Source organism: Tachypleus tridentatus, chromosome 10 (assembly GCF_004210375.1).
Source record: "Tachypleus tridentatus isolate NWPU-2018 chromosome 10, ASM421037v1, whole genome shotgun sequence".
In the NCBI taxonomy this organism is placed as follows: domain Eukaryota; kingdom Metazoa; phylum Arthropoda; class Merostomata; order Xiphosura; family Limulidae; genus Tachypleus; species Tachypleus tridentatus.
Window position 1 is genome coordinate 166,796,450 of NC_134834.1, and position 27,444 is coordinate 166,823,893.

A 27,444-nucleotide genomic window follows, 5' to 3' on the forward strand; every position below is an offset into this window, starting at 1 on the left:
GTTCGATATCTGTGTTTCTTTATTTCATAAGTCACTAGTTTGGAATATTTTGTACCGTCATGGTCTTCTTATGGTAGTTTTGAAGAACTTTGAATTGTTATACAGCTTTCAGAAAAATGATATTGAGATGACTCCAGGGATTAACTGATAAAACATCTCTGGGATATGTTTCATGCTGAACTTTGGGAGCAGTAAGACATATTGTTGACAATGTTTCTTGAAGACCACAACTTCAAGCAATTCTTTGCACTATTAACAGTCATGAATCACGACTGTACAACTATATACACTATCACATGTTTCACTTGTGTAGGCATCTTCATCCAATAAGAACTCACAATTCTGTTGTAGAAACACCAGCATAGAAACTTTCACTAAAGCATACTTTAGGATGAGGAATACTTCGTAATACTTCACGATTCATCTAAGATTCACATTGCGTTTAGTGAGTGCAGATACCAGTGTAACAATCATGTAGAATATAGCAAAAAGATGTCGGTAATACAATATGAAATCAAAGCAACCAGAGACTTCTTATTTCGTCAATCTTCAGGCTAATCTTTTATTCTACGGTATTTGCAGGTTCATTATGAGCGATACATTCAGTCTACATTTTAATTTTAAGTTTGCCATTTGTATCCACTGAAATACAATTCTTAGTTTTTCAGCAGAAGTCTCAAACATGTGGCCAAACACCTAGACATTTTTAACGTATACTAGGCACCTTTCATATCGTAGCTCCTTCAGTAAAAGGTGTATTAACCCTTAAAACATGGCGTTAAACTCTTTTTAAATTATCTAGAGTATTCTAAATAGTTTCAGTCCTTCTATTGTCACACAGCTTGAATTGTCAATATCTGGAAAGGGTATTGGCTTTCTGAAAGGTTTCGAATGACTGTAAATGTGAGTAATTCAATGCAGACTCAAGCCAGACCTTTAGCTCTGGCTTGGATTGATATATTGATCTGTTGAAACCAATAAATAGCCAAGAAATAATTGCAAAGACTAATGCGTGAGCCAGAAAGCACATTAGGACATAAATAGATTAAGATCTGCATCCATAAATAAAAAATAAGAAACTAAAGAGGTTATAATTTCATTGTATATGTTATTGGTTAGGCTGACTTCGAGGTATTGTGTTCATTCTTAATATCCTTACCTAAGGAAGGACATTCAATTGTCAGACGTATTTAAAAGGAGGACTATTAAGATAGCTGGGATATAAAGACTAAGGTACACAAGATTTTTATAATACAGTGCTTAATATATTTAATTTTAGCTTAATAATTTAATGAAAATATAAAAATCTGCACAATTTCATTTTCATTCCAAAATGTGCATACATTGAATAATATAGCTGTTATTTTCCTTTTGTTCAGATTTTGTAGTATGTTTTTATGCAAGTATATGTTTTTACGTGTAGTATATTTGGGCTTGTAAGATCAAATAAGTGGTCTGTTAGGCTCGATGCTGAAAAATTCTGATATGCCCATTTGTACATAGGACATCTGTTAGGGCGTTTTCACTGATACGCTTGGTTGTTTGTAATTAAGCAAAAACTACACAATTTCCAACCCCGAGTATCGAAACCTGGTTTCTAGCGTTGTAATTCTGCAGATATACCATTATGCTACTGGGAAAGGCTCAAAGATAAGAGGATCGTATGTCAGGGATAAAGTAAGATCTATAAACTTATTTTCTTTTGATAGAAGAAGAGCAAGAGATTAGATCATTGACGTTGACAGTATTATTCAATGGATTGGTAAAATTAAGGCTTATTATTTTTTTGTACAATATTCCGAAGGTAATGGAACGAGAGGACATAAGTGAACACTTTGGAAATGATATGTAAGCACAAATTTGTTTTTTTCAAAAGGGTGATTAACATATAGAATAAGATGCCATTGGTAGTAGCGGAGGTCAGCACTTTACACGACTTTAAAAGTAAAAACCAAGTGATTATTTGTTGTAACTTATAGTTTAGATTTCGTATTTTGATGACTGATCAAGTACATTGTTCTAAGAAAAAATACTTTGCTCTACAGTGAATTTTTTTATTGATAATATAGTATACATTCTAACTCAACTTAAAGAGCTGGTAAACTATTTGAATTTTTCCAACAAATGGGAAGATTCATTTACAATTTCCATTTCTTTTGTTCTACCTCCCTCGTGATTACTATCCACTGAGACACCTGTTGGGACAAACTATTCAAGCTTGGTGTTGGATTACATCTGAGATCACTGTTTTTTACTATTAAAGAAACAGTGTTGTAGTAGGCGAAGATAACCATATGTATGCTTTCTGCCTTCTCGTTTTAAATAAATATTTATTTCAAAAATTCTTTATACTTCTAAAGTTGTTCAAGGTAACCATTAAGCTTATCTTACCCTAGTTATTCAGACATGCTATAAATAGCGACATTCAAAAAGCCAACCACCCTGTTAATAAAATAATACTGTCTTATCTGAAAATGACTTCTTGCTTGCCAAAATTTATATTTATGTCCCTTATTCCGACTATTCTTAACGTTCAGTATAAAAAAAAATGATGCGTTAACACTGTACACTCCCTTTATAATCTTAAATACCTGAATCACAATTTTTTTTAAAACTGTTAAAGCCAGCCCTTATTATTTATATAATTATTAAGCATTCTCGTAAACTCACACAACGTCCAAAAACAATCTATTACATAGGCCAACCACTCAATTAAAAACGCAAAAGTGTCAGAAAAGCTGAGCTTTCTGAAGTGAGACTTTACTTTTTCTTGTTATTTTTATTCGCTTTAAAATGATAATACTACAAATTCCGAGTTTCCAATACAGACCATCTAATCTGACAATTAGGCAATCGATTGAAAATTACCTGAATTAGAAAAATGTAACTGAAGTTCATTATAAAGCTGTAATGTACGTATACATAAAATTATCTCATAATTGCACAAACAGTAACTTTCGTTCGATATAATACAAAACAACTCGATTTCTGGTTAAGGCACTCGACTCGTAATCTAAAAATTGCGAGTTCGAATCCCTATCACACCGAACATGCTCTCCCTTTCAGCCGTGGGGCGTTATAATTTTAATCAATCCCACTATTCGTTGGTAAAAGAGTAGCCCAAGAGTTGGCAGTGGGTGGTGATGACTAACTGCTTTTCTTCTAGTCTTACACTGCTAAATTAGGGACGGCTAGCATAGATAGCCCTCGTGTAGCATTGCGCGAAATTCAAAAACAAAATCAAACATTTCGTATTGCTACTCAGAATTAGCAAGTTATGTCTTACTGCGTGGAAGAGGTCGCTTTCGGTAAATTTTAGAAACGTATTTGGCAGAACGTGTGTCGTGTAAAGTTGTTATAGGTAAAATATCTATGTACTTTGAGCAGTAATAGAACAGTGTTTTTAATTTTCTTTAGTTATACTGAGCTCATATTTGCTCTATAATTCATTCAGGTATTAATTCTTTAAGTATTATGTAAGTTATTCTTTCGAAAAATTATTCAAATTCCGGTAAACGTATTCTTGGTTCTTGGAACTGAAAGTTGAATCTTTCTATTAATTATATATATATAATTGTTATCATTACATCTTAATTTTTTTTCTTTTCTCTTGATTTCTCACTTGTCTGTTTGAATTAGGAATTAGAATATCCTCTTCGGTATAACTTTTGTTTTACTTTGTTACTTAAGTAACTTTTACTTAAACTGTAATTAATTATTAGTAATGTACCTTATAAAGAATTTACCATTTTATGTTTGCAAAGTGAAAAAAGTCAAATTTAATATTATATTGTATTTAACTAATTAGTGATTAATGCTTTAACATTTAAAAATAGCATTAATATATTTTAATTTTTCAAGTTTTTTTTGTTCTTTATTTTGTATTAAAGTTTCAGTTTGGCAGTTTATCAAAAGTTGTTGGTGTAAAAATGCTTTATAGTCAGTATGAGAAAACCTCTCGCAGTGGATAGGTGAAGTGAAGAAAAAGTGTCATTGGCCACTATTTAGTTCATCACATTATATAGCTGCATAATGTAATGGCTAGTAACACTTTTTCTTCACTTAACCTATTAGTGTATAGGTTTTTTATACTTACTATAAAAGATGTTCACTTCAGTAGTATGTTTGATACATTTCATTACGATATAGATTCAGCTTATAGTTGTTTGATTATCTTGTGTTCAGGGTTACTGATAAGGGGTGGAATTCTTTAAAACTAGTATAACCTAATAACACATGATCAAATTGTAGATTGAACTTGACCTCTCTTTAACTTAGACTTTGAGGTTAAACAATTTTCAGAATATTAAGTTTATTAATTCTGTTATCCTTTCTTAAATGCTCTCCCATTCTCTAATTTGTTGTTGTTGTTGTTATCTGTGTTCCAAAAATAAACAGTAGGAACTTCTTAAAGGACTGGATTCAAAGCTGCAGGCAATATTAATTTTTAGCATGGTGACATACATCTTGAGATTGTTTGTTGTTTAAAATACTTGAAGTCATTTGCGATAACAGATGTAAGCTTCAAGTACAAAGGAATAAAAATACTCATAATGTTTCTTATTTGCTCAAATACTTTAATAGACTAATATTTGAAACAAAACCTCAAATTAATAAGTAGTAAAGTATCCCATTTGATTTAAGTTAATGACTGAGATCCAAATAAAATTCTTAAGTGCACATGTTATGTTTGAACATGTATGATAAAGTTTGAAAGAAAATATGAATATGAATGAAATTAAAAAAGGTTAATAATGTTATGCTTTTAATTCATATAAATATTTGTTTATTCTTGTATCATACATGTAGTTAGTTACAGACTCAATGGAACAATGTCTTCTGATTCTGAAATTTTGAAAAGAGCGACTGAAGCAGTTCTTAAGAAAAGTGAAAACTATCCTGGGGAAAAAATAGCTGTAAAAGGATATGACTTCAATGATGGAATAGATTACCATGCATTACTTCAATCATACAGGACTACTGGCTTCCAAGCAACAAGTTTTGGACAAGCTGTTGAAGAAATTAATAATATGGCAAGTAAAATTAATGTTATTGTGGATTTTAAAAAAAACTTTACAAATGAGTCAATTTTCAATATTGTTGTGAATAAACATTTTAAATGTATAAAAATAAAATTATTTATTATATTACTATTCATAATTCTAAAATGTTTCTTCATTGTGAAATTTTAAAATCTTTTGCTTAACTGTTAAATTGATCTTAAAAAAATAATGTATGTGTGTGTGTGTGTGTATATATATATATATATATATATATATATATATATATATATGGAGAGAGAGAGAGAATGGACTTGTAGTATATAATATGGTCAGTGGCAATGTACCTTATTGATCACTTATTATTGATGGCATTTTTGATAAAACAATCTATCAAATAAAATGAATTGCTCTTAATAGAATACTATATTATTTTAGTTATGTTTAAAATGAAAATATAATTTTTGTTATGGACAGATACAATGTAGAAACTCTCCACCTGCTGATAGAATTGATGATGTGACAGAAGAAGACCCATTTATTCGTAGAAAAACAAATTGCACCATTTTTCTTGGATATACTTCAAACATGGCTTCTGCAGGTGTTCGCGAAGTGATACGCTTTTTAGTTCAACATAAAATGGTAAATGTTGTTAATATGTAATCATTGTATTTTAAGACTTAAAATCTTGTCATTAGGAGTAAGAATTACATTTAAGTGTATTATAACCACTTTGAAAAAGGTCTAAAGGAACAAGGTTTCAGAATAATATTTGACTTATGAATAGTCCTTATTCAGGTATATCAACACTATGTACAGTGGAACCCCTCTAAAGCAGCCACCTTCAAACTGGCCTGATTAGAGGGGTTCCACTGTACATAATTAGGGATTATGTAAACAAAAAAAGGGACTGTGATTGAATGACTGCTTTCAAGGGGTGGCCACTTAGAGGGATTCCACTATAGTTTCACTTTTTAATATAGATGAACAGAAACAGTTCGTAAGTCTTATGCTAGATTTTGAATGGTTGCTTGTTATTTGCCCAGCTGAACCAGCATCATAGATGTTAATGTACTCTTTGTTGCTGCAAATGTTTCATATAAATTAACTACAAAATTTGTTCATAATGTTTTTTCATCCATCTGATTAATGTTTATAATTCATATTAGTGTTTTCATTTGTAATATACAGAAGACAAAGATTTAAAAACTTCTCAATTGTTATTTTAACCCGTTAATCACAGATAGTTTTGAATGGGAAGAGGTGTGACAAGAAACAAAATTGTTTATTTCCAAGAAATAATTAATTAATTCCACTTTTATGAATACAATAAACTTCAAAGTTCCTGGAGTGAAATTATGAAATTTCCATAATGCTTTGGAAAAAAAGAGAAAGTGTAAAGGCAGTTCTTGGATTTTGTAGGTTGACTGTTTGGTGACTACAGCAGGGGGTGTTGAGGAAGATTTAATAAAATGTATAGCACCAACATTCTTGGGAGATTTCTCACTTAAAGGAAGTGAACTGCGGTAAGATTAGAACTTTATTTATCATGTAATAATCAAAAACAAGAGAAGGAAGATTTAATAAAATGTACAGCACCAACATTCTTGGGAGATTTCTCACTTAAAGGAAGTGAACTGCGGTAAGATTAGAACTTTATTTATCATGTAATAATCAAAAACAAGAGAAGCAGTCTGCTATAAGCCAGTTTCCTTGAATCACCCTAGCGTGTTGGGACTGATGTACGTACCAAATGAGCTACTAAAACTCAGATCCCAAGCAGGCAGCTTTTTATCCTGACCGTTACGAACTACATATAAAGTAAAGATTAGTTTTAAATTTAATCTATTCAATTTTGTTTAATCCTACAGATATGTCTATTATTATAAGCCCCCCAGTGGTTCAGCGATATGTCTGCGGACTTACACGCTAAAATCTGGGTTTCGATACCCGTGGTGGGCAGAGCACAGATAGACCATTGTGTAACTTTGTGCTTAATTCAAAACAACAACAACAGCCATTATTATAATGCTATTATGACACATTGTTTCATATAAAACACGTGCAGTTATAAAATCCAGATCTTATGCCATTCTGGTGTAGCTCAGTAATCTCTCCAATCTAGTGTTTACTGACTCCCCATATGGCTACAGGGTACAAATATAGTAGTTGTGTAAATTTTTCAAACATACACATAACAGGTGATATGCCATTTACCTTGGATCATACATGCTGGACCACTGTCAATGATAAAGGTGTGGCAACACAGCGATATGATACGAATGTCATGGTGTGCAGCTGTGATACATCATCCAATACAATTTATGTATCTTCACTAAATCTGGCAAACTTCCAGTGAACATTACAAATCTTTTGTACAGAAAAACTCATAATTTCTAGTGAAGTAACTTTTGATAAAAATTGATGTTTCAATAAATGTCTTCATTTATCAAAAACATGTGTAAAGTAATGTTACAAATGAACAATAATAAAACAGACAGATATTAAAAACCTAAAAATATGTATAAGCACTTTAAATTATGAAGTTCTAAATTAAACTCTTAGTAATACAGATAATAAACTGCAGACAAGATTGTCAAACTTTGTAACAAATCATCAGTAAAAACTTCTGAATCAGATAAGTATTGTAACATGTCATCAATATCTAGATACGTGTCATATTGACTACCATGCTGAGATACACACCCCGTAGTCAGTAATTTTGTAGCAATGATATTAGGAACAGAAGCCATCTAAAGATTGTCATTGTTTCCCGAGAGGACATTATACACCAACTACGTATTTCATTAAGCTGCTTTAAATAGGAGAGTATTGCTGTTATACAAATTTATGTTCATGATGGACAGAGAAAACTGAACAAACAATATTATTAAAAAAAATTGTTGATTTAAGGATTGAAACAGTGATGTTCAAAAAGTACCAGAAACAAAATAGGTAAAGTAGTTAAAGTGAAGATGCAATTGTAAAAGAGTAAACATACAAGTTTGACATATTGTTTTTAATAATCGTGTATTATATGTCTCTAATGTTTATTCATCTTCACATTTTGTTATTATACAAACTTTCCCTTTTTATTTAGCCTAAGTTTGTTTATAAAGTAGCTTCAGTAGTGATGAAAATAATCCTGTGTCACATGTGAGAGGGAATTAAATTATTCACTGTTGTTTTTTTATTTTAGTGTCATAATATACAGTTTATCCAATTTCAGGTATCCATGAAGGTAAAGAATATACAATGTTTCTTTGCTTGATTTTATCTCTACAAGTTGAAGTGCATGGCTTTTGTCTGGGTTATGAACTCAAGAAAATGTTGGGATGGATGTTATGATAAACAACTTAAAAATCTTCATTTTCTCGCAGTTTATTTATAACCTAACATATTATTACACTATTCATTACTATCTCACCAAAAGTTCTGTACGAGTCATAATAACTCTATCTACACACTTGAAATGTGATATATACCATACAATGGTCAGGGAAACTTTGCAGGCAGAGGTTGCAGAAAAAGTAGTTGCAGTGGGGGTGTTTTGGTTACCCTCTTTCAATGCCCACCTCCTAATATTCTTCCATGTTGTTTCTTGCTAGTAATTAATTGATGACCATTGGCTGCATAAGTGTCATTCAGGATGAAGTTGAAAGGTCATGTCAAAGTAGAAAGTGGGTATATAGCTCAAGAAATGGTTCTTCATATTTGCATTATGTTAGCTGTTGTAGTATAAAGTTCATCTGAGTTTATGTATTATTACAATTGAGGTGGCCATATTTTTTCATTCATTTCTCCATAGGGAATGCTACCTCACTCTGAGATATATATTTGTGTGCCATCATTGAATATAGTTTACATTAATTTGTGTCAATAACAATAAAGGGGAAAGAGTTTGGTTTAGATTGGCCCAATGACCTGGAAGAGTTAGATAACAGACAAACACACATACTTTTGTGCTTTATGTATATAGATTAATTTTGAATTGTGTTGGAATTTGTTTGTAAAAGGTCATATAAATGATTTGAAAAACTGACAAGTAATCCACCTGAAAGAGGAAGGTATTTCTCATAAAATCATATGCTATCGCACTGACCTGTCAACTGTTCTTCAAATCCATATCAAGAAGTGCTGTTATGAACTGGGATTGTCATTACTAAACAGAGGAATACCCATTTTACCCAGCTCAAACAAGGATGTAAGTTACTTTGGTAATGAAAGGGTTAATACATTAACTTAGTATAATGGTTCCCAAATTGTTCGCTACGGCAAACTCACAGGGGTGCTGCGGGATATTTCAAATTTTCGAAGGAAACACACCAATGTTGACATCTGTTGAACACTTTGTAAACTACTAGCTCAAGGTAGTTCACAGTTTTAACATTAGATCTCACTACATTCCTTTCGATGACATTTTCGAATGTTTTTGTTTACCTTTCTGCTAGGCCAATAACTTTTTGAGTTTTTTGTTTCTTAGATTTTGTATATAAATACCTGTCGACTCTTCAGATCTGTCAGTAATCAAAATAGCTGAAAGGTGTTGTGATCAAGTGTCTGTGAGATCTATCAAAGTTCAGTGAATTATTTTTTTGATTTTTAGTCCTTGTGTATAAAAATTGAAAGATTTTTGAACTTTAGTAAAAAGTGTGGGAGTGAAGAAAAGGAAATATTGGAAATATGACTACAGTTATCTAGATTTTAATTTTACTTCAGTAGATGTCAATCATGAAGAGTGTCTGGTGTGTGTGTTATGTCTAAATGTTTTGGCTCCAGAGTGCATGCTTCCAAGGAAACTAAAACACCACTTAGGGACCAGTCATCCTAACATGGCTAGTAAATCCTCTGATTATTTTACCAGAAAGTTAAAAGAATTAAAAGAACAGAAAGGAAAATTTTGAAACAAGCATCCAATACCAAGCAATGCTTTGCTAGCATACTACAAGGTGGTATGTAGTATCGCAAAATATAAAAAGCCTCACACCATTGCAGAAGAACTGATTTTACTGGCTGCAGTGGATATAGTGATCATTATGGTTGATGAATCTATGGGAAGACTGCTTTCAAAGGTGCTTTTATCCAACAATGCTATCACTTGTAGAATCCAACACATGGCCAAAGACCTCAATGGTCGGTTAATTGAGAAAATGAAAGGGAAGGAATTTGGGTTACAGCTAGATATTAACAAGGATGCTCGTTTGGTTTGCTACACAAGGTTCATGGATAGTGACAGAATTGTGGAAGACCTCTTTTGTTAAAGTATCATTGCAGGTACAAAGGCTCAAGACTTGTTTGAGATTCTTGACACTTTTGTGTGTGAAAACAACTTAGACTGGACTTAGTGCATTGGCATCTGTACCGATGGTAGTTGTTCTATGTCTGGCTATTATGGAGGAATGCAGGCACTCCTATGAAGCAAAGCTCTTGATGCACTGTGGACTCACTGCATAATCCAGAGTGAAGTCCTTGTATCAAAGCATGCGAGTCCTCCACTGAACCTAGTCCTGGAAAATGAGTTGAAAGTGGTAAACTTTATAAAAACTCAGCCACAGAAGGTGAGGTATTTTAAAAAACTATATAGTGATATGGGATCTGAGCACTCATCATTGTTTTATTACTGCAGCTCATGATGGCTCTCCCGTGGGAATATACTGTCCCATGTGTTTCGAATTATGACGGGAACTTTACTCTTATCTTAGAACCTGAACATGCAAAGCACTTCTTGGATACTGATTCTTTGTCAAAATTAGCAAATCTGTATAATCTCTCCCCTTGGTGTGGATTCCTGTACGTGGTGAGGGGACCTCCCAGGGAAGGTTCTGTTCTGTATGGTTACCTGCTCTGGGACCTAAACATCCACCCACGTGTTTGCCGTGTGTGGTGACCCATCAAGGGGAGGAGAGGATCCTTGTGGTTAAGGGGTACAACCCTAACACACCACTTTGGCCTTGAATTCCTGTAGACGGACGGCCTTTGGGTGGCCCCCTTGGGTCAATCGGCTGGTCCACTTGGGCTAGAGTCAACCAAGTACCAGTGTTGGAAGTTCTCAACGGTGTTGTGGACATTGTGCCTGATGCTGGTGTTTGGGTATAGTGCTCACGAAACCCTGGCGTTGGTGCATTGTCTTTGCATGACTTTGTAGTGTGTCCCCTTGTAGGGCTCCATGGTGGGTGGGGTCAGTGGGTACCGAAATTTTTCTTTTTTTCCTATGGATCCTCCTTCAAAAAATTTAAATAAAATAGTGAAAAAACAGTCAATGGGTAAGCGACCACGTCTTGAAGACTCTGAACAGCAATCTTCAACATCTGTAACACACGTACCTCATTTTCTTATATTACATTTTCTTTTGGAAAAACCTTTGGGCAATTATTCCCTTTTTTATTCAGAAGGGACTAGAGGGACTTGCTGGCTCTCCAAAGTCAGTAAAGAAGCTTCGATCTGGAGACATATTGGTTGAAACATCCACATCCCAACACAGTGAACTCCTCTTGAATTCAAAGGCAATTGGGGACATAACTATTGAGGTTGCACCTCATGCTACTTTGAATTCATCACGAGGAGTTAGTGTTGAGAGGGATTTGAAGAACGTCCCCGAGTCAGAGATTCTTGCTGGTCTCTCCACTCAAGGAGTTTCTGCAGTGAGGCCCATCTCCACTCGCAAAGATGGAGTTACACTGCCAACAAATACCCTCATTTTGACATTTACTTCATCACGTGTACCTGCCACCATCAAGGCAGGTTATCTCATTTGCAGAGTATGGCCATACATTCCAAACCTCTTCGATGTTTCCAATGTCAGAGATTCGGCCACTCAAAGACTTCATGTCGTGGTTCCCTGACATGTGCTCATTGTGGGGGCAAGGACCACGATGCCTATGAATGTGACATGGACCCACATTGCATCAACTGCAAGGGTTCTCACCCCTCCTACATTCGTTCTTGCCCAAAATGGTTGGAGGAAAAAGAGGTGCAGCGTTTGAAAACGATACATAACATTAGTTATCCTGAGGCTCAGAAATTGCTGCCCACCACTCCATCTCGGACATACGCTGCTGCACTTCATTCCACAACTACAGTGGAAGTGCAGACAGATCTCTCTGTGCCTCCAAGAGAATCGTTTTCAAAACAAATGAAAAGCCTTTTGACCTCCGTGGTTAAAAAGGTTGATGAATCGACTTCCACACCTCTGTTCCTCCCATATCTTCCAACAAACCTCAAGATCCACTTCCTTCAGTTTCAAATACAGGCATTTCTTCTGATACATCTTTTTCTTCCACCCCAAGAGGCAAAACAATCATTCATTTACGTCCTCAGTCACTGGAATCCCCTTCCAATAACAAAGACCTGCCCACTCGACCCAGGGCAGGATCCATGGAGGTTGATAGACCTCCTCCGACTAAGGACAGTAAGGAAAAAGACATGGTCGTAAACAGAAGGGTTCTCCAACCACTTCACCTACCTGTCATTACAAATGGCCACCTTGATACAATGGAACTGTCAAGGCTTATGTTCTAATCTGGATGATATCAAAACACTGATTGCTTCCTACCATCCTGTTTGTCTTTCCTTACAAGAAACATTTCTCAAACCCGCTGATACAGTCTCCATTCGGCAGTTTTCTCTGTACAGAAATGACAGGCTGTGTGATGGACGAGTACATGGTGGGGTGGCACTATTGGTTGATCAGCATGTGCCCACCCTGTCTTTGTCACTCAACACACCCTTGGAGGCCGTAGCCATCCGTGTTTCCTTGGGTCATACCATCACTGTTTGTTCTCTCTACCTGTCCCCTGGAGAGACATATGATCAATCAGACCTTGATGCTCTCGTTGAACAGTTGCCGTCTCCATTTCTAATCCTGGGGGGACTTTAATGGACATCATCCCCTCTTGGAAAGTGCTGTTATTGATGGGAGGGGTCGCTCTGTAGATCCTGCCATCATAAATCAGCCATCAATAGACGACTGTGTGGCAGTGGTAACTGGCTGTATTATACAAGCAGCTGCTCAGTGTATTCCTAAAACCTCAACACGTTTTCCACGATATCCTCGTCCGTGGTGGAATCCTGCTTGCCACTTAGCACGGAAGGCTCAAAAACGGGCCTGGGATACTTTTCGTAGATATCCCACACTTTCAAAACGCGTCGCTTTCCAACGGGCCCATGCACATGCTCAGTGGGTAAGACGTCAAAACCAGAAGGAATCTTGGATTAAGTTCACAACTAGCATATCTTCTACCACTAGTTACAAGATCATATGGGACAGGATTCGAAAAGTTAATGGGCACAACAATTCCGTCCCCCTCTCCATCTTACTCTCTGATGGTCAGGAGGTGGCTGATGTCCGGGAGCATCGTTGATACTCTAGGTGAAAGCTTTTGCTGGGTATCTAGCACTTCTGCTAGTTCCTCCACCTTCTTGGCTATCAAGACTCGGGCAGAGCGTTCACCTCTTTCCTTTCGAACTGACTGTTTCTTTGACTATAATTGTCCCTTTACATTGGTGGAACTGAAAATGGCCCTTCATCGGTCTGCCAGTACATCTGTTGGACCTGATGATGTTCATTATGACATGCTGAACCATCTATCTCCTGCTTCTCTTGATGTCCTTCTGATTGTCTTTAACTGGATCTGGCAGGAGAATGTTTTTCCTGGTGCTTGGTGCCAGGCTATTATTTTACCTTTCTCTAAGCCAGGGAAAGATCCCAAGATTCCTTCAAACTACTGTCCAATTGCTTTGACGAGCTGTCTCTGTAAGACCTTAGAAAGGATGATTAACGCTCGTCTTGTTTGGTTCCTTGAATCAAACAACCTCCTCTCGCCAACTCAGTGTGGGTTCCAACGACAGCACTCCACCACAGACCACCTAATTCGTCTTGAAACATCAATCAGAGAAGCCTTTCTCAAACGTCAACATCTTGTATCAATATTCTTTGATATTGAGAAGGCTTACGACATAACATGGAGGTATGGCGTTTTGCGAGACCTCCATATATATGGGTTATGTGGCCATTTACCCATGTTTATTAAAAAAATTTTCAATGGACAGGAGATTCCAAGTTCGTGTGGGTTCGACACTTTCCCGTTCTTTTGTACAGGAACTTGGAGTCTCTCAAGTCTGTGTTTTGAGTGTCACACTTTTCAGTATAAAGATAAATGCCATCACTGAACAACTCCCTCTCACTATTGCGAATGGGCTGTATGTTGACGACTTTCACATCTCATGTCAGTCGTCGAACATAAGATATATTGAGCGGCAACTACAAACTGCCCTCAATCGTGTACTGAAGTGGACTATGGCGAACGGCTTTAATTTCTCTTTCTCTAAAACCGTATGCATGCACTTTTGCCGCCAATGGGGTATTCACCCTGATCCTGAACTTCATATCGGTGAAGTTTAGCTGCCAGTAGTTCCTGAGACCAAGTTCTTGGGGCTTATCTTTGACCGTAAGCTGATCTTTATACCACACTTAAAGCAGCTTCGGTTCAAATGCACAAGAGCACTGAACATCCTCCGTGTCCTCTCTTCTACCAGTTGGGGAGCAGATCGATGTTCAATGTTAAAGTTATATCGTGCTCTTATTCGATCAAAACTCGACTATGGATCAATGGTCTATGGCTCTGCCAGACCCTCGGCCTTAAAGATGCTGGACCCCATTCATCATCAAGAACTTCAACTCTGCACTGGGGCTTTCTGCACTTCCCCTGTTCAGAGCTTATACATAGAGTCTCATGAACCTTCTTTGCACCTTTGTCATTTGCAACTATCTTTACAATATTCTTCGAAACTTCACACCTTACCAAAGCATCCCACCTGGGGATGTGTTTTCCTTCCTCGGTGGCCGTACTTTTTCAGAACAGACGATCTGCCATTGCTCCATTTGGCCTTCGCATCCGGGTGCAATTGGGTCTGTCCTTGGATAACATTGCAGATTCCACAGGTCAGCCCATCCCACCATGGCTTATTACAGCCCCCAAATGTGACCTTTTTTTCAGTCATTTAAAAAAGGCAGATACTCCAGATTGGAAGTACCGTCTTTTATTTAATGAACATCTTTCGAACAATCATTCCGTTCCCATTTATACAGATGGTTCCAAATCAGGTAATTCAGTGGGCTCTGCTATGGTTTGCTGCGGTTCGGTAGTTGCGCGCAGAATCCCCTCTACAGCTTCTGTGCTCACTGCTGAACTGTATGCCATATCTCTTGCCCTGGATCATATTGCAGCTGAGCAGTATTCCAACTGCACTATTTATACTGACTCGCTTAGTTCTATACTGACCCTGGAATTGCTACACATTGGCTCACACCCTGTTCTCGCTGATATTCAAAACTAACTGGCCCATTTCTCATTAACTGCTACTTCTATCCAGTTTTTCTGGATATGAGGCCATGTTGGTATTCGCGGGAACGAGCTTGCAGACACGGCAGCTAAATCTATCTGCTTTGGCACTATCACCAGTGTGCCTATTCCGTACATGGACTATGGTTTTGTATTCAAGGCTCGACTCCATGCCAGCTGGCAGTCCACTTGGAGTGAGCAACACGACAACAAGCTTTTTCAAATAAAACCCTATATTGGGCTTTGGCCATCTAGCTTCCGTAAAGTTTGGAAGGAGGTAGTTGTTCTAACTAGACTACGCATTGGTCACAGTTTTTTAACTCATCAATTTCTTTTATCTGGAACTGTTGCACCAGTGTGTAGTTTGTGTAACACTCAAATCACTGTGAGCCACATTTTACTTTCTTGCCATTGTTACTACTCTCAACAACGGCACTATTTTAAACGTTTTTTCCCAGGGTCAGTCTGTAACATTGGACAGTGTTATTGGTGATGGTGACTCTGTCCACCTTGATAAAGTTTTTAGTTTTTTAATGCCCATTAATCTTTTTAATCGCATTTAAGTGTTGGATATTTATTCATTAAAGCTTTTTAATTGTGGTTCCCTTTTCACAATTTCATTCTCTCTAGTACAATTTGACATTGGAAGATGGCCAGAACATTAAATAACTCGACACCAGGACTGGAAAGGCCAACTTCAGGTGACTAACGCTCCTGTTTGAACTACTCGTTAGTCATCCTGGCGAGTTGTTATTACACTTTTGCTGCATGTCATTTAACACTTTTACTACTTTACCTTTTAGTGCTGGCCATAATGACACATAACCTGGAACCAGGACTGGAAAGACCAACTTCAGGTGACTGACGGTGATTCTTATACTTACCTGTTAGTCTTCCTGGCAGGTTGTGATCATTACCATTCTGCTACAGGTAGTCCTTTACAACTTTGTAGACTGGATGTCAACATTGGTTTGATGCCATTTTCCGTTTTCATTGCTGTTTTATTTTACCTTCATTTACTTTTACAAATTTTACTCCATTTACTTGACTTTTACCCTTTTACTGGACATTTGGCTACTCATTATTACGATTTTGCTATGTGTCTTTTAAAACTTCTATTATTTTACATTTTGATACTGGCTGCTATGACACATAACCCGGAACCAGGACTGGAAAGGCCAACTTCAGGTGACTGACGGTGGTTCTTGAACTTACCTGTTAGTCTTCCTGGTGGGTTATGATAATTACCATTTTGCTAGAGTAAATACTTTACAACTTTGTAGACTGGATGTCAACATCGGATTTACGCCATTTTCTGTTTTAATTGCTGTTTTGTTTTTACCTTCATTTACTTTTACAAATTTTACTCCATTTACTTGACTTTTACCCTTTTACTGGACATTTGTCTACTCATTATTACGATTTTGCTTTGTGTCTTTTAACACTTTTCTTATTTTACATTTTGATAATGGCTGCTATGACACATAACCCGGAACCAGGACTGGAAAGGCCAACTTCAGGTGACTGGCGGTGGTTCTTGAACTTACCTGTTAGTCTTCCTGGCGGGTTATGACCATTACCTTTTTGCTAGAGTAAATACCTTGCAACTTCTTATACTCTGCCTTCTATCTTAACATTGTAGACTAGGTGTTAACATTGGTTTTATACTTTTTCTGTTTTTCAATAATGTTTTGTTTTACCTTCATTTCCTTTTATGTATTTTACTACATTTACTTTATTTTTACCTTTTTAACGGACGTTTGGCGCAGATAGCCTAGCTGCTTTGTGCCATAAAACACTAAATCAATCAATCAAACTGTATAATCTCTTCAAAAAACTGAATGTGTTGAATCTCTCTCTGTAGGGAAGCAACATGCACATTCTGAAACTTGCAGAGAAGGTTCAGAAAAAAGTTACTGCTATGAAGAAGAAAAATGAATTAAGATATTGGCAGACTGTTTCTCCCTGTTGTGACAGTTTGTTACATCCAATGAAGTTGATTTGACCCACGAACTAAAATCTATTTTTAAGGAGCACCTAACACAGCTCAGTGAATGGTTTGAAAATTACTTTCCAGAAGATATGGTGAAGTTTGCTTGGATCCAAGAAAAGGCTAAGGCCCCATTGGAATTTACTTCTGCAGAAGATGAAAATCTAATTGAGCTGTCTTGTGTCAAGACTTTAAAAACAAAATTTGGCACCATGGAACTAAATGAGTTTTGGATATCAATAAAAGATGAATATCCGCTGCTAAGTGCTAAAGCTCAGCGAATCCTAATTTCATTTGCGACGTGATATCTCTGCAAAGCTGGATTTTTGGCAGTTCCTGTTATAAGAAGCAAGTACTGCATAAAAATGAATGTGGAACAGGAAATGAGAGTAGCTGTGTCCAATCTGATTCCCCGGTTTAAGAAGCTGTGCAGTGCCCAACAGGTGCGCACATCCCATTAGTAATTGTGGTTATTTAAAAATGAAATACATATTGTTTTTACATTTAATTTACATGTATTATTCTTTCAAATGGCTACTAAGTTGTTAGGACGTAAGTACTTCTTAAGTATTAAGTTGTTAGGACGTAAGTACTTCTTAAGTATTAAGTTGTTTGGACATTAATTACTTAATAAATGGAACTGAGGTTTTTCTTTTTGCCTAGGGGCACTGTGAAGAAATTGTCGAGACACTAAGGTCAATGTGAACTGAGAAGGTTTGGGATATGCTGACTTAGTATGATTTCCCTAAAGGAGAAAATTTTTTTTATGAGATTGTTTATAAAACCTTACACCTAAAATGTTTAGCTGGGATGGTGAAAAAAAAGCAAAGATAAAACTTAGTTTTATATGTAGGAACTTTAAAATAATAATAATAGACTTGTTAGTCTAGTGTATTTTAAGTGCATTTTACAATTTGGCTCACCTTACTATAGAAAGAAGATCGCATAGCAAAAGGTGTGGAGACATTTACTGGAATGCTAACTAATTTTTAAAATTTTAGCTAGAAGGAGAGGTTTAAAGTTCTAGAGATCAACTGATTTGATTCCTAATGTTCAAGATTAAAGGTTTGGACAAATTGCCTGAGACTAACTTCTCTGAATATGAAGTAAGAAGGTTGGATATATGAATTTCAGTATTTAGAGTAGTAAGTTTGCACTTTTGAAATACAAGTGCAGTTTAATGATACCTTAAGTTTACAACTTGTAGAATTAATTTTTGATGACTTGCGTTAGCCTCAGCTGTTAGTTTTAAGCACTGTAAACTTTGGTTGAATAAGCATGTAGGTGTTTTATTTTAATTGTTTAAGTGGAGGGGATTATTTTTTATTACTTTTTATTCCATTGCTGTTTCTTATGTTTGAATTTTTTAACTTCTTTGATTTTGAAATAAACTTTGTTTCAAGATTGCATGTTTTTTGTTACTGCTGTATTTTTGTTTCTCAAGACGTTTATATCAATGTTAGAAAATTGATGAAAAACAAAACAATTGTACATTTCACAAATATATCATTTATTTATAACCATGGTTTTAACAGTGAATGAATGATGTATTTTTAGTGTAAGTTGTCTTGTTTTTCTTTAGTTTTGTAATTATGAAGTCTCGTAAAGTACAAATGGTTTCAAATGTCAATTGTACCAATGCATTTAGTGCATTAACATGTAGTTTTAGATGCTGCATGTTGAGGACATAAAACAGTAGTCATGAAGTTCATATATTCCTAAGGAAATAAAACTTTTGTTTCTCCTTGTAGAGAGAAAGGGATTAACAGAATAGGCAACCTTCTGGTTCCAAATGATAATTATTGTAAATTTGAGACATGGATTATTCCAATTCTTTCAAGAATGCTTGAAGAACAGAAATTAGCTGTGAGTGTTCTTTTATTCTGAAGAATTTATTTCTTTGTTCTTTGAAATCAAATTCTGTCTTTTTAGAATTACTAAAATATAAGGATTTTGTATTTGAAATTCATCTGCGAAGTAATATAGAAAGTTGTTCATAATTAATGCAGTTGCTTTAGATATCATTTTCAACATTTCAATGTAGTATTTCAACATAATGATTCACCTCAATAAAGAAAGTAAATATTAAACCAAAATTACATCACTACTACTGTCTGGTGACTGGTTTTAAATTCTGGCATTCTAGAGTTAAGAACACAAAACAGTTTTTGTGTATTTAATTAAAAAATAAACAAGATAAGCACAGCAACTGGATGCTTTCTTAACTGTGACCATTACACAGAAAGAATGCAATTAGGTTCCTCTCCAGTTCTTCTTTTGTCAGATTTGTTTGAAGTCTTAGCAGACTTATTTTTTGTTCTTTTTCTGATTTCTGATGACAGTTCCATTTTAAGATCTGCAGGCTGTAATGCAGAAAAGTAATTTTTTCAGCATTCTCACCATCTTTACTCTTCTTTAAACATAAGTATGGCCAACAATGCTGGAGTCATGTTTATTTGGTACTGAAGAAGGTGCAATACAGATAAATTTTCTTGCCAGTAGTGCTAGTGGTATGTATTAATTACTATTTACTTCTCACTACTCCAATGGCATACTACTTTTATAGTGTATATGAATATTTTTTAAATACAGATCAGTGAGTTCCTCTAGTCTAACATCCACTTCAGTTTTCAGTTTCTTTTTTTGTTCCAAGAAGACTGTCATATATACTGTGTAATACACTTGTGGATGGATCTTCCATTCTTCATCTCTTTGGATTATGTTCTTGATCAGTCATCAAACTTTAAAGGTGTCACAGCCTCACTCTTCCATTTTCCATAAGTCATGCCTAGGTCTTCATTAAATTATCAACAAATGAAAATGTGAGTCCTTCATAATAAGTGGGAGTCAAGTGCACTTGCAAATACCACAGCTCTCTCACATTCTGTTTCAGAGAACTGTGCTGTGCATAATCTGAATCCTTGTAAAGGAAGATCATTCTTCATGAAGTAGTTGTTTGAGGACAATGACATAGTAAATTATAAATTATTCAAGACACAAAGGCATCAGTTTTTCTCATTTTTAAGGTAATATCTTCAACTAGAATAAAAGTTTTTATTAGATGTGAAACAATATCTAATTGCATTAAATATTAAGTGCATGTTTCTGCTCTGCTGTTATAGGTAGCATGCGCAATGTTGAATTGCATCAAGATGGAATAGACTGTACTATACAATCTTCAGGAAGACCAAGCTCTTCCTGCATATTCTGTACACATTGTTTAGATACTTTGTTGTAGAATAGCTAGAAATACCATTATTAATCACAGGCTATAGTTTGAGCAGTATATCTTAGATTAGACTAGACATGTCCAATTCATCCCTTTCACTGTTTTCTCCCATGTCTCTCAAAACTAGCAGTACTTGATCTATACTGATCACCCAGCAATTCAGTATATCCATAGAAGTCTGTCTTATGTACTCAGAAGTATGTGATCCACATATTAAAATAAGATGAAATTATTCACCAGTCATTGCCAATCCAATAAGCTGTCAGACTCATGTGGGATTCTGTTAGTCCTGACCAACAATGGCCAGCATTTTATGTTGGCATTTCTCATTATATTTTAAACATGCATGTGTAGTAAAATATTTTAATTTTTACATTGTACTTTGGTTCCAGTGCATTAAAAACCAACATCAGATGCTACAGTAAATATCTGATCTTCTGTTACAATAATTTCTAAGAGTTTTTTATCAATTGCTTGAGATCTAGGTTCATTTGTTACCCCTTTTTTGTCTTATCTGATACTTCCAACAGTTTAGGTTTATTTCCAGCACTTTGTGCAAATTTACTGCTTTTTTCTCTTTGTTTGTGCTTTCTCATTTTAACCATGGTGATTAAATCACCAATCAAGTGATTCTGGACATTGATGCATTTTTCTATTTTCCTTTCATTGTAAAATCTTGCAGATCAGATAATGCATTCACTGTAGCAGGGTCAATTTTAAAATGGAACTGCCATACTTTGCTTTTGCTTTGCTGTCCTTCTACAATATATAAGAAATAAAAAAATAAACAAGAAAATATTGCTTTAGTAAAAGCATACTAAGGTAGAATGCTTGGCAAATAACACAAATCCTCAACTCAACTATTTACATTTTTTGTGCCCTTTTTTACACACTTCATAAACTAAATTTTATTTGATATCCTAACATGTGCCTTACAGTGTATTGGTAACTAAAATAAACTTAATATTCCACAAAATAATTAATCTGCTCAGTAAATGTGATTCGTAATTTTTAAGCAATGAAATTTCTGTGATGTATATGAAATAAAATCATTAATAAAATTCACTTCAGTCATGTTCTGTAAAGAAACTGTGGTGTTGCATATAATCTCTTGTAGAAAAGATGCATCATTTTTAAGCACAAATATCTTTCCAGTATTTAAGTTGGTTCTTTTAAACACCAAGTTCAATAAACTTATAAATATTTGATAATATTTCATATCAACAGCCATAAATACTTCACTGAAATCTTGAAGCAGTTACAAAATTTCACTTGCATGTTAACATTATGATTCTCAATTTAATTAGTAACATAGAGAAATACAGATATGTTATGGATAGCAATGATAATAAAAATAAAAACATAATAGGGATTATGCTTCTGAATGGAAACTGGAGACTTTAATCCAATGTCAATGACACTTCATTTTATTCAAAATAAAACTTGATGTCTTGCATAGAAGAATGCATGTGTTCCATAATTACTGTAATAATGATATATTAAGTAGTGAAATGTTAATACTAAGGAACATATAATTATTTCCTTACCTTTTCAAAGTTAATTTTGGGGCACTTCTGTTGTCAGTTGTTTTGGAGCAAAATGATCTTATCATTCTCTAAAGATTGTTGGTAGGGTTACTGATCCATTCACTTGCATTATAAATCAAACAGCTGCAACTTTGTAATCTATTGTGGTAAGTTGATGCATATCAACAATTAAATAATTTGTGATATAATGAATCATGAGAAGTGATATCGGCCCTGCTTGACTAGATGCTAATATTTCAGGAAAATGTGAATACTAATCAACCTCTTTTGTCTGATCAAAGTCTATCATAATAGATTTTGAAATGAAATTAAAAAAGACACTGGTTATACCTAAAAATAAATGCGATTTTGAAATTTAAGAAGCAATTCAGTCAATGTAGTCTTTATCAGGATCAACTAAAAATAATGAAGTTTATGAATATTAAATGCTTGTAAATTAAGGTTTTGCAAATTTATAACTTTGTTTAACTGTCTGCAATTTACTACTTATAACTGATATTTTGTAAATGTTATATCTTTTTTTTTTAAAAGGCAGTTAAATAGATATATTAATGAATGTTAAGTTTCTTATTTAATTTTTCCAATAAAACAGAATATGATATGGTCACCTTCGAAGATGATAACTCGGTTCGGAAAAGAAATTAATGACTCAAGCTCCATATGCTACTGGGCAGCAAAGGTATATACATTTCTTATTGTTTTTGAGAAACCTTTCATTATATTGAGAATGAAATTGTAGCAGGAAGTATTACATTTCTATCCCATAACTTACTCATGTTATTTTTAAAATAAGTTAATGTTTGTTACTCTCTAGATCTAAGTATTTACAAAAAGTGTTGTCATTGTTACTAATTAATGTTTATAGAACTAATGCATCTTCTTTGTCCTATTTAGTTGTGAGAGTGATAGTACAAGTGTATACAAATATAATTTTTTTTAGCAGAGTTTGAATCATCTTCAATTTAACAGTTTTCCTACACTAACAGGATGGTTAACCTTTGAAATGGGTTAACTTTATACTTGATAGATGCAGTAAAGGTAGGGAAAGCTCAATTGATATTCAAATGATCAGGGCTGGATATACATATATATATATATATATAGAGAGAGAGAGAGAGAGAGATATGGGAAGTATAAACTTGATCAGGCAAACAAAAAAAGGCAAATTTTCATTAGTATAATGTAATAAACAATTCTATTCAGGTTTCTACAGTAACATTAAACTTTTAAAGCATACTAAAGTTGTATATGAAAAATGTGTGAAGTGTTTGTTGTTATTGCTATTTTCTATAGGGCTGCTTTGCAGTTAGCTGAAATATGAATTGAAATAAGTATCATTTATTTGAAATATTCACATAATAGCAAAAAAAATGCATTGATAAGAAAACACATTGAGCTTCAATAAGTTTTTTCAGATTTTTACATTTGTAATATTAGATTGCATTTTTATTCTCTAACTAAAGCTGTTAGACTTCATTGCTTTTGGTTTTTCCTTTTTTTTTTTTTGTCTTCAGAATGAAATACCAATTTTCTGCCCTGGCATTACTGATGGTTCTATAGGAGATATGTTATATTTTCATTCTTTTAAAGATCCAGGTTTGATAGTTGACATTGTTCAAGGTAAGATTTTTTAAATTTTTTTCTGAATCTTTTTTTTTTAAGTGAAATTAAATAAACATTCAGCTTAGGTAACACAAAGAAGTCAAATAAAACAAGTTTTATTGTAGAAATGGCATACAATAAATGATATACCATAACAGTTTTTACATTTAAACATGATTTACACTGGGCATAATATAACTTTTTCATTGTAGGCTTGGCATGGCCAGGTGGTTAAGGCACTTGACTCGTAATCCAAGGGTCACGGATTCAAATCCCTGTCACACCAAACATGCTCGCCCTTTCATCTGCAGGGGTGTTATAAAGTTACGGTCAATCCCACTATTCGTTGGTAAAAGAGTAGCCCATGAGTTGGTTGTAGGCAATACTGATCAATTGCCTTCTCTCTAGTCTTGCACTGCTAAATTATGGACAGCTAGTGCAGATAGCCTTCATGTAGCTTTACACGAAATTCATAACAAACCAAACCATGTTTCATTGCAATTTCTGTATGCCCCTCGAAAATTGTTCAGCATCTTAAATAGAATGGTTAAGACTGAATCCAGTGTTTTATTGATTCATATATATATATATATATTTTTTTTTTCCTGTTGTCAGTTCATTAAAACTAATTTAAAAAACAGGTTTCTACCAAATGGTATTAATCTCATTTATAGTTGAGGTAAATGCTATATGATAACTAATTTGATATTTATACTTGTATAGTTTGTGCTTTTGTTTTGAATTTAAAAAAATAGAGTAACAATAAATATTTTAATAGAATAAGAAATGTTTTTTCTGAAGTAATTTTTATAGTTCTGTATAAAATATACATATTTATATATCATGTAATTAACCTTAATTAAGAAATTTAATATAGGGAAAGAAGTTTTTTCTCGGTGAAATGTTGTATATATATTGTTTAACAACCCTGCTGTCATTTATTCACAAGAGAAAAATGCAATAGTATGGTTCTTATTTTTGGTAACTCTTTATTTACAATAAATATTAAAGTACTAAATGTTTCTAATGTTACAAGTTATAACATACTGATTAACAAACTATAGTTAAAATTTTTTTCAAAATAATCTGAGTAATTTGTTAAACATAAGTAGCTTTGTGAAGAGTAAAATAAGTTACTAAATTAATTACAAAAATAATAGCAAAATATGAAGTATGGGGAAACATACAAAGTCACAAGTGAAATAAAATTTAAATGAAGATATAGTTCTTTAAAGAAAAATGGAATAAGAAAAAAGTAGTAAAATATGAAATAAAAAAATTTAAAAATAAAACTTATAGCCAACCACTGAAGCCTAAATATTCATTATGAACATAATGTGTGAAACATTATCATTTTTATTTTTTTGAAGTACTGATGATTTTATAAATACAAAATAATCATTGTATGTGTACTGCTCATAGACATGTAAATCACTAAATATATTCAGATTTAAAGTAAAATTTTAGTTTTTGTTTCCTTACTGTTCATGATTATTTTTTAATTTTAAAAGTATGTTTTTTATTAGTTCAGAAACGTAACCAAACTCTTAATATCCAACCCAATCTTTTGGCTAAATAACCAAATAATTTATATAGTTATTTAAACAAATTGTTTTATCAGTTTCTCAAGTCATTAGAACCTGTAGAACATGCAAGTAAATTAAATAGTAAATATGAAATATTAGAAGGTAACTATATTAAACATGGAGAAGGCAGCTTTGAATCTCAGCCTGTAGTATATGCCTTACAATAACTTCAAGTTGTAACATGTCAGCAAGTGTTGTCTTAGTAATAGTCAGTAAATAAGATGTATCAGTTACCATACACTGATCTGTGAGACTGGTTTAGTTTATTTTTATCAGTGACAGGATAAATAACAACCTCTATATTCACTGATTATCATATATGACTTCAGATGTGAAAAGTTTCCTGTGTGGAATTACCAAACAACAAGCCATTCATGAATGTTACCAAAAACACATAGGGCATTAATGGTCATAATACTACAGAACTACACTGTACAATTAGGGCCTTGCTTACTTGACAAAGAAATCACAATCACCATATAAATTGCAAGCAAAACTTGTTTATCTGGAAGCATTGTCCCAGATGTGTATGAAGAATACAAGACCACAATTGCTGGTGAGGTTTTGAATGTCTCTCGTATTTCACAAACATAAGATATCTGATCATATAACAAACTACAGTTTCATTAGCATCACAAGATACTGTGTCATAAAATGTAATATATTTGTAAATTTTTACTCTTATTAAAGTCAAGTGGGCCTGGCATGGCTAGGTGATTAGGGTTTTCAACTTGTAAGGGTTGTAGCTTTAAATCCCTGTAGCATTAACATTCTTGCCATTTCAGCAATTGAGCATTATAATGTGGTGGTCAATCCCACTATTCATTGGTAAAAGAGTAGCCTAAAAGTTGGCAGTGGGTGGTGATGACTAACTGCTTTACCTCTAGTCTTACACTGCTAAATTAAGAACAACTAGTGCAGATAGTCCTTGTGTAGCTTTGCACAAAATTCAAGACAAACAAATAAACTTAAAATCAATCATTTGTATGCAATTGTTACTGATGGTACAACAGAGAAAATGTTGAAAAATCTAATAAGTACATGAGAAATTTAATAGAACTGTTTTCATCTTCTGATTATAGATAATGGAGTAAATATTGTGATTCTAGTGATGTTGGATTATGAAGTAAATAATGTTTCCTCCATGTACACATTATGGCTTGTAGCCATGAATACCCTTAGATCCAAGTGAACTGTAGTTGAACTCATAACAGTCAGTAAAATTAATAGATGTGCACAATTATTTAAGTATACTTCTAAATAAAAAGAAAAAAATGTACAGACAAGATAGAATTCATCATACCTATCTTGTTGATGGACTTTAAGAAAAGAGAGAGAGAACAATATGCTTGCATACAACTGATAGTAACATCATTTACCTCAATAGAATAGTCAGTGGTCCCTATTAGAGACTCATTTGACATTCCAACAATCATTTCAAGAAATTACTAAAAATATTATCTCCACAAACTTAACTTCAGAAGTGATATCTATTGTGATTTCTCTTCATCAGAACCTATCAAAGGACAACACAACTTACTTTGGATTGCAAACAGGGAATCATGTTGAAATTCAAAGTAATGTAAGTTTCACCTTAACTACTTTGTTGGATCCTTGTTTTAAAGTAGCATTCTTTAAAAAGCAGAATTTGATGGAGAAAGTATTGACACTGTCAGCTTTAGACAATTATGTAAGTTAGAAGGTTTCAAAAGATCTTTTTAACTTCTGAAAAAGCCTAGTTAACTATTTAGGAATGTTCAGGGATCTACTTGATGCTTTAGTGATCCTATCTGCTAATTCTGTCATCTTGTGTGTTTGAAGATAGAGATAATGAAGTAAAATCAAATGACTCCTTACCATTAGCATCAAAACCTGTTAAAAATGTATAGCAGGAGACAAGTGACTCATTCTAGGAGTGTTAGAATGAAATATCTGCAGACACCTCTGGCATTAATAACATTGGTCAGTGTTAGAAAGGTTGCTGCCACCAGTAGAGCTGTATGATTTAATCACTTGAGCAATATACTCAAATATGAATAAGCAATGATTACGTTGCTTGGTGTCACACAAGTTGATTGATTACATGAAATTTCAATAAAAGCAACTCATCAAAATTACTGTTTTTGATTTTTCAAGCAATTAATTTAAAT

General features: G+C 34.0%; 1 protein-coding gene across 5 annotated transcripts in view; it reads left to right on the forward strand.

Moving 5' to 3' along the window:
• Positions 1 to 3,235: 3,235 nt before the first annotated feature.
• Dhps (Deoxyhypusine synthase) overlaps positions 3,236 to 27,444 on the forward strand; it is a 29,777-nt gene continuing 5,568 nt past the window's right edge. The window contains exons 1-7 of one of the 5 annotated variants that reach the window (XM_076465129.1): positions 3,236 to 3,361; positions 4,810 to 5,033; positions 5,478 to 5,642; positions 6,423 to 6,526; positions 19,082 to 19,196; positions 22,699 to 22,785; positions 23,621 to 23,726. In XM_076465129.1, the coding sequence (XP_076321244.1) occupies positions 4,833 to 5,033; positions 5,478 to 5,642; positions 6,423 to 6,526; positions 19,082 to 19,196; positions 22,699 to 22,785; positions 23,621 to 23,726 (778 nt within the window). In that variant the 5' untranslated portion in view covers positions 3,236 to 3,361; positions 4,810 to 4,832. Of the gene's footprint in view, positions 3,477 to 4,809; positions 5,034 to 5,477; positions 5,643 to 6,422; positions 6,527 to 19,081; positions 19,197 to 22,698; positions 22,786 to 23,620; positions 23,727 to 27,444 lie in introns of all 5 variants that reach the window. The other 4 variants (XM_076465130.1, XM_076465131.1, XM_076465132.1 and 1 more) reach the window with 4 other exon arrangements.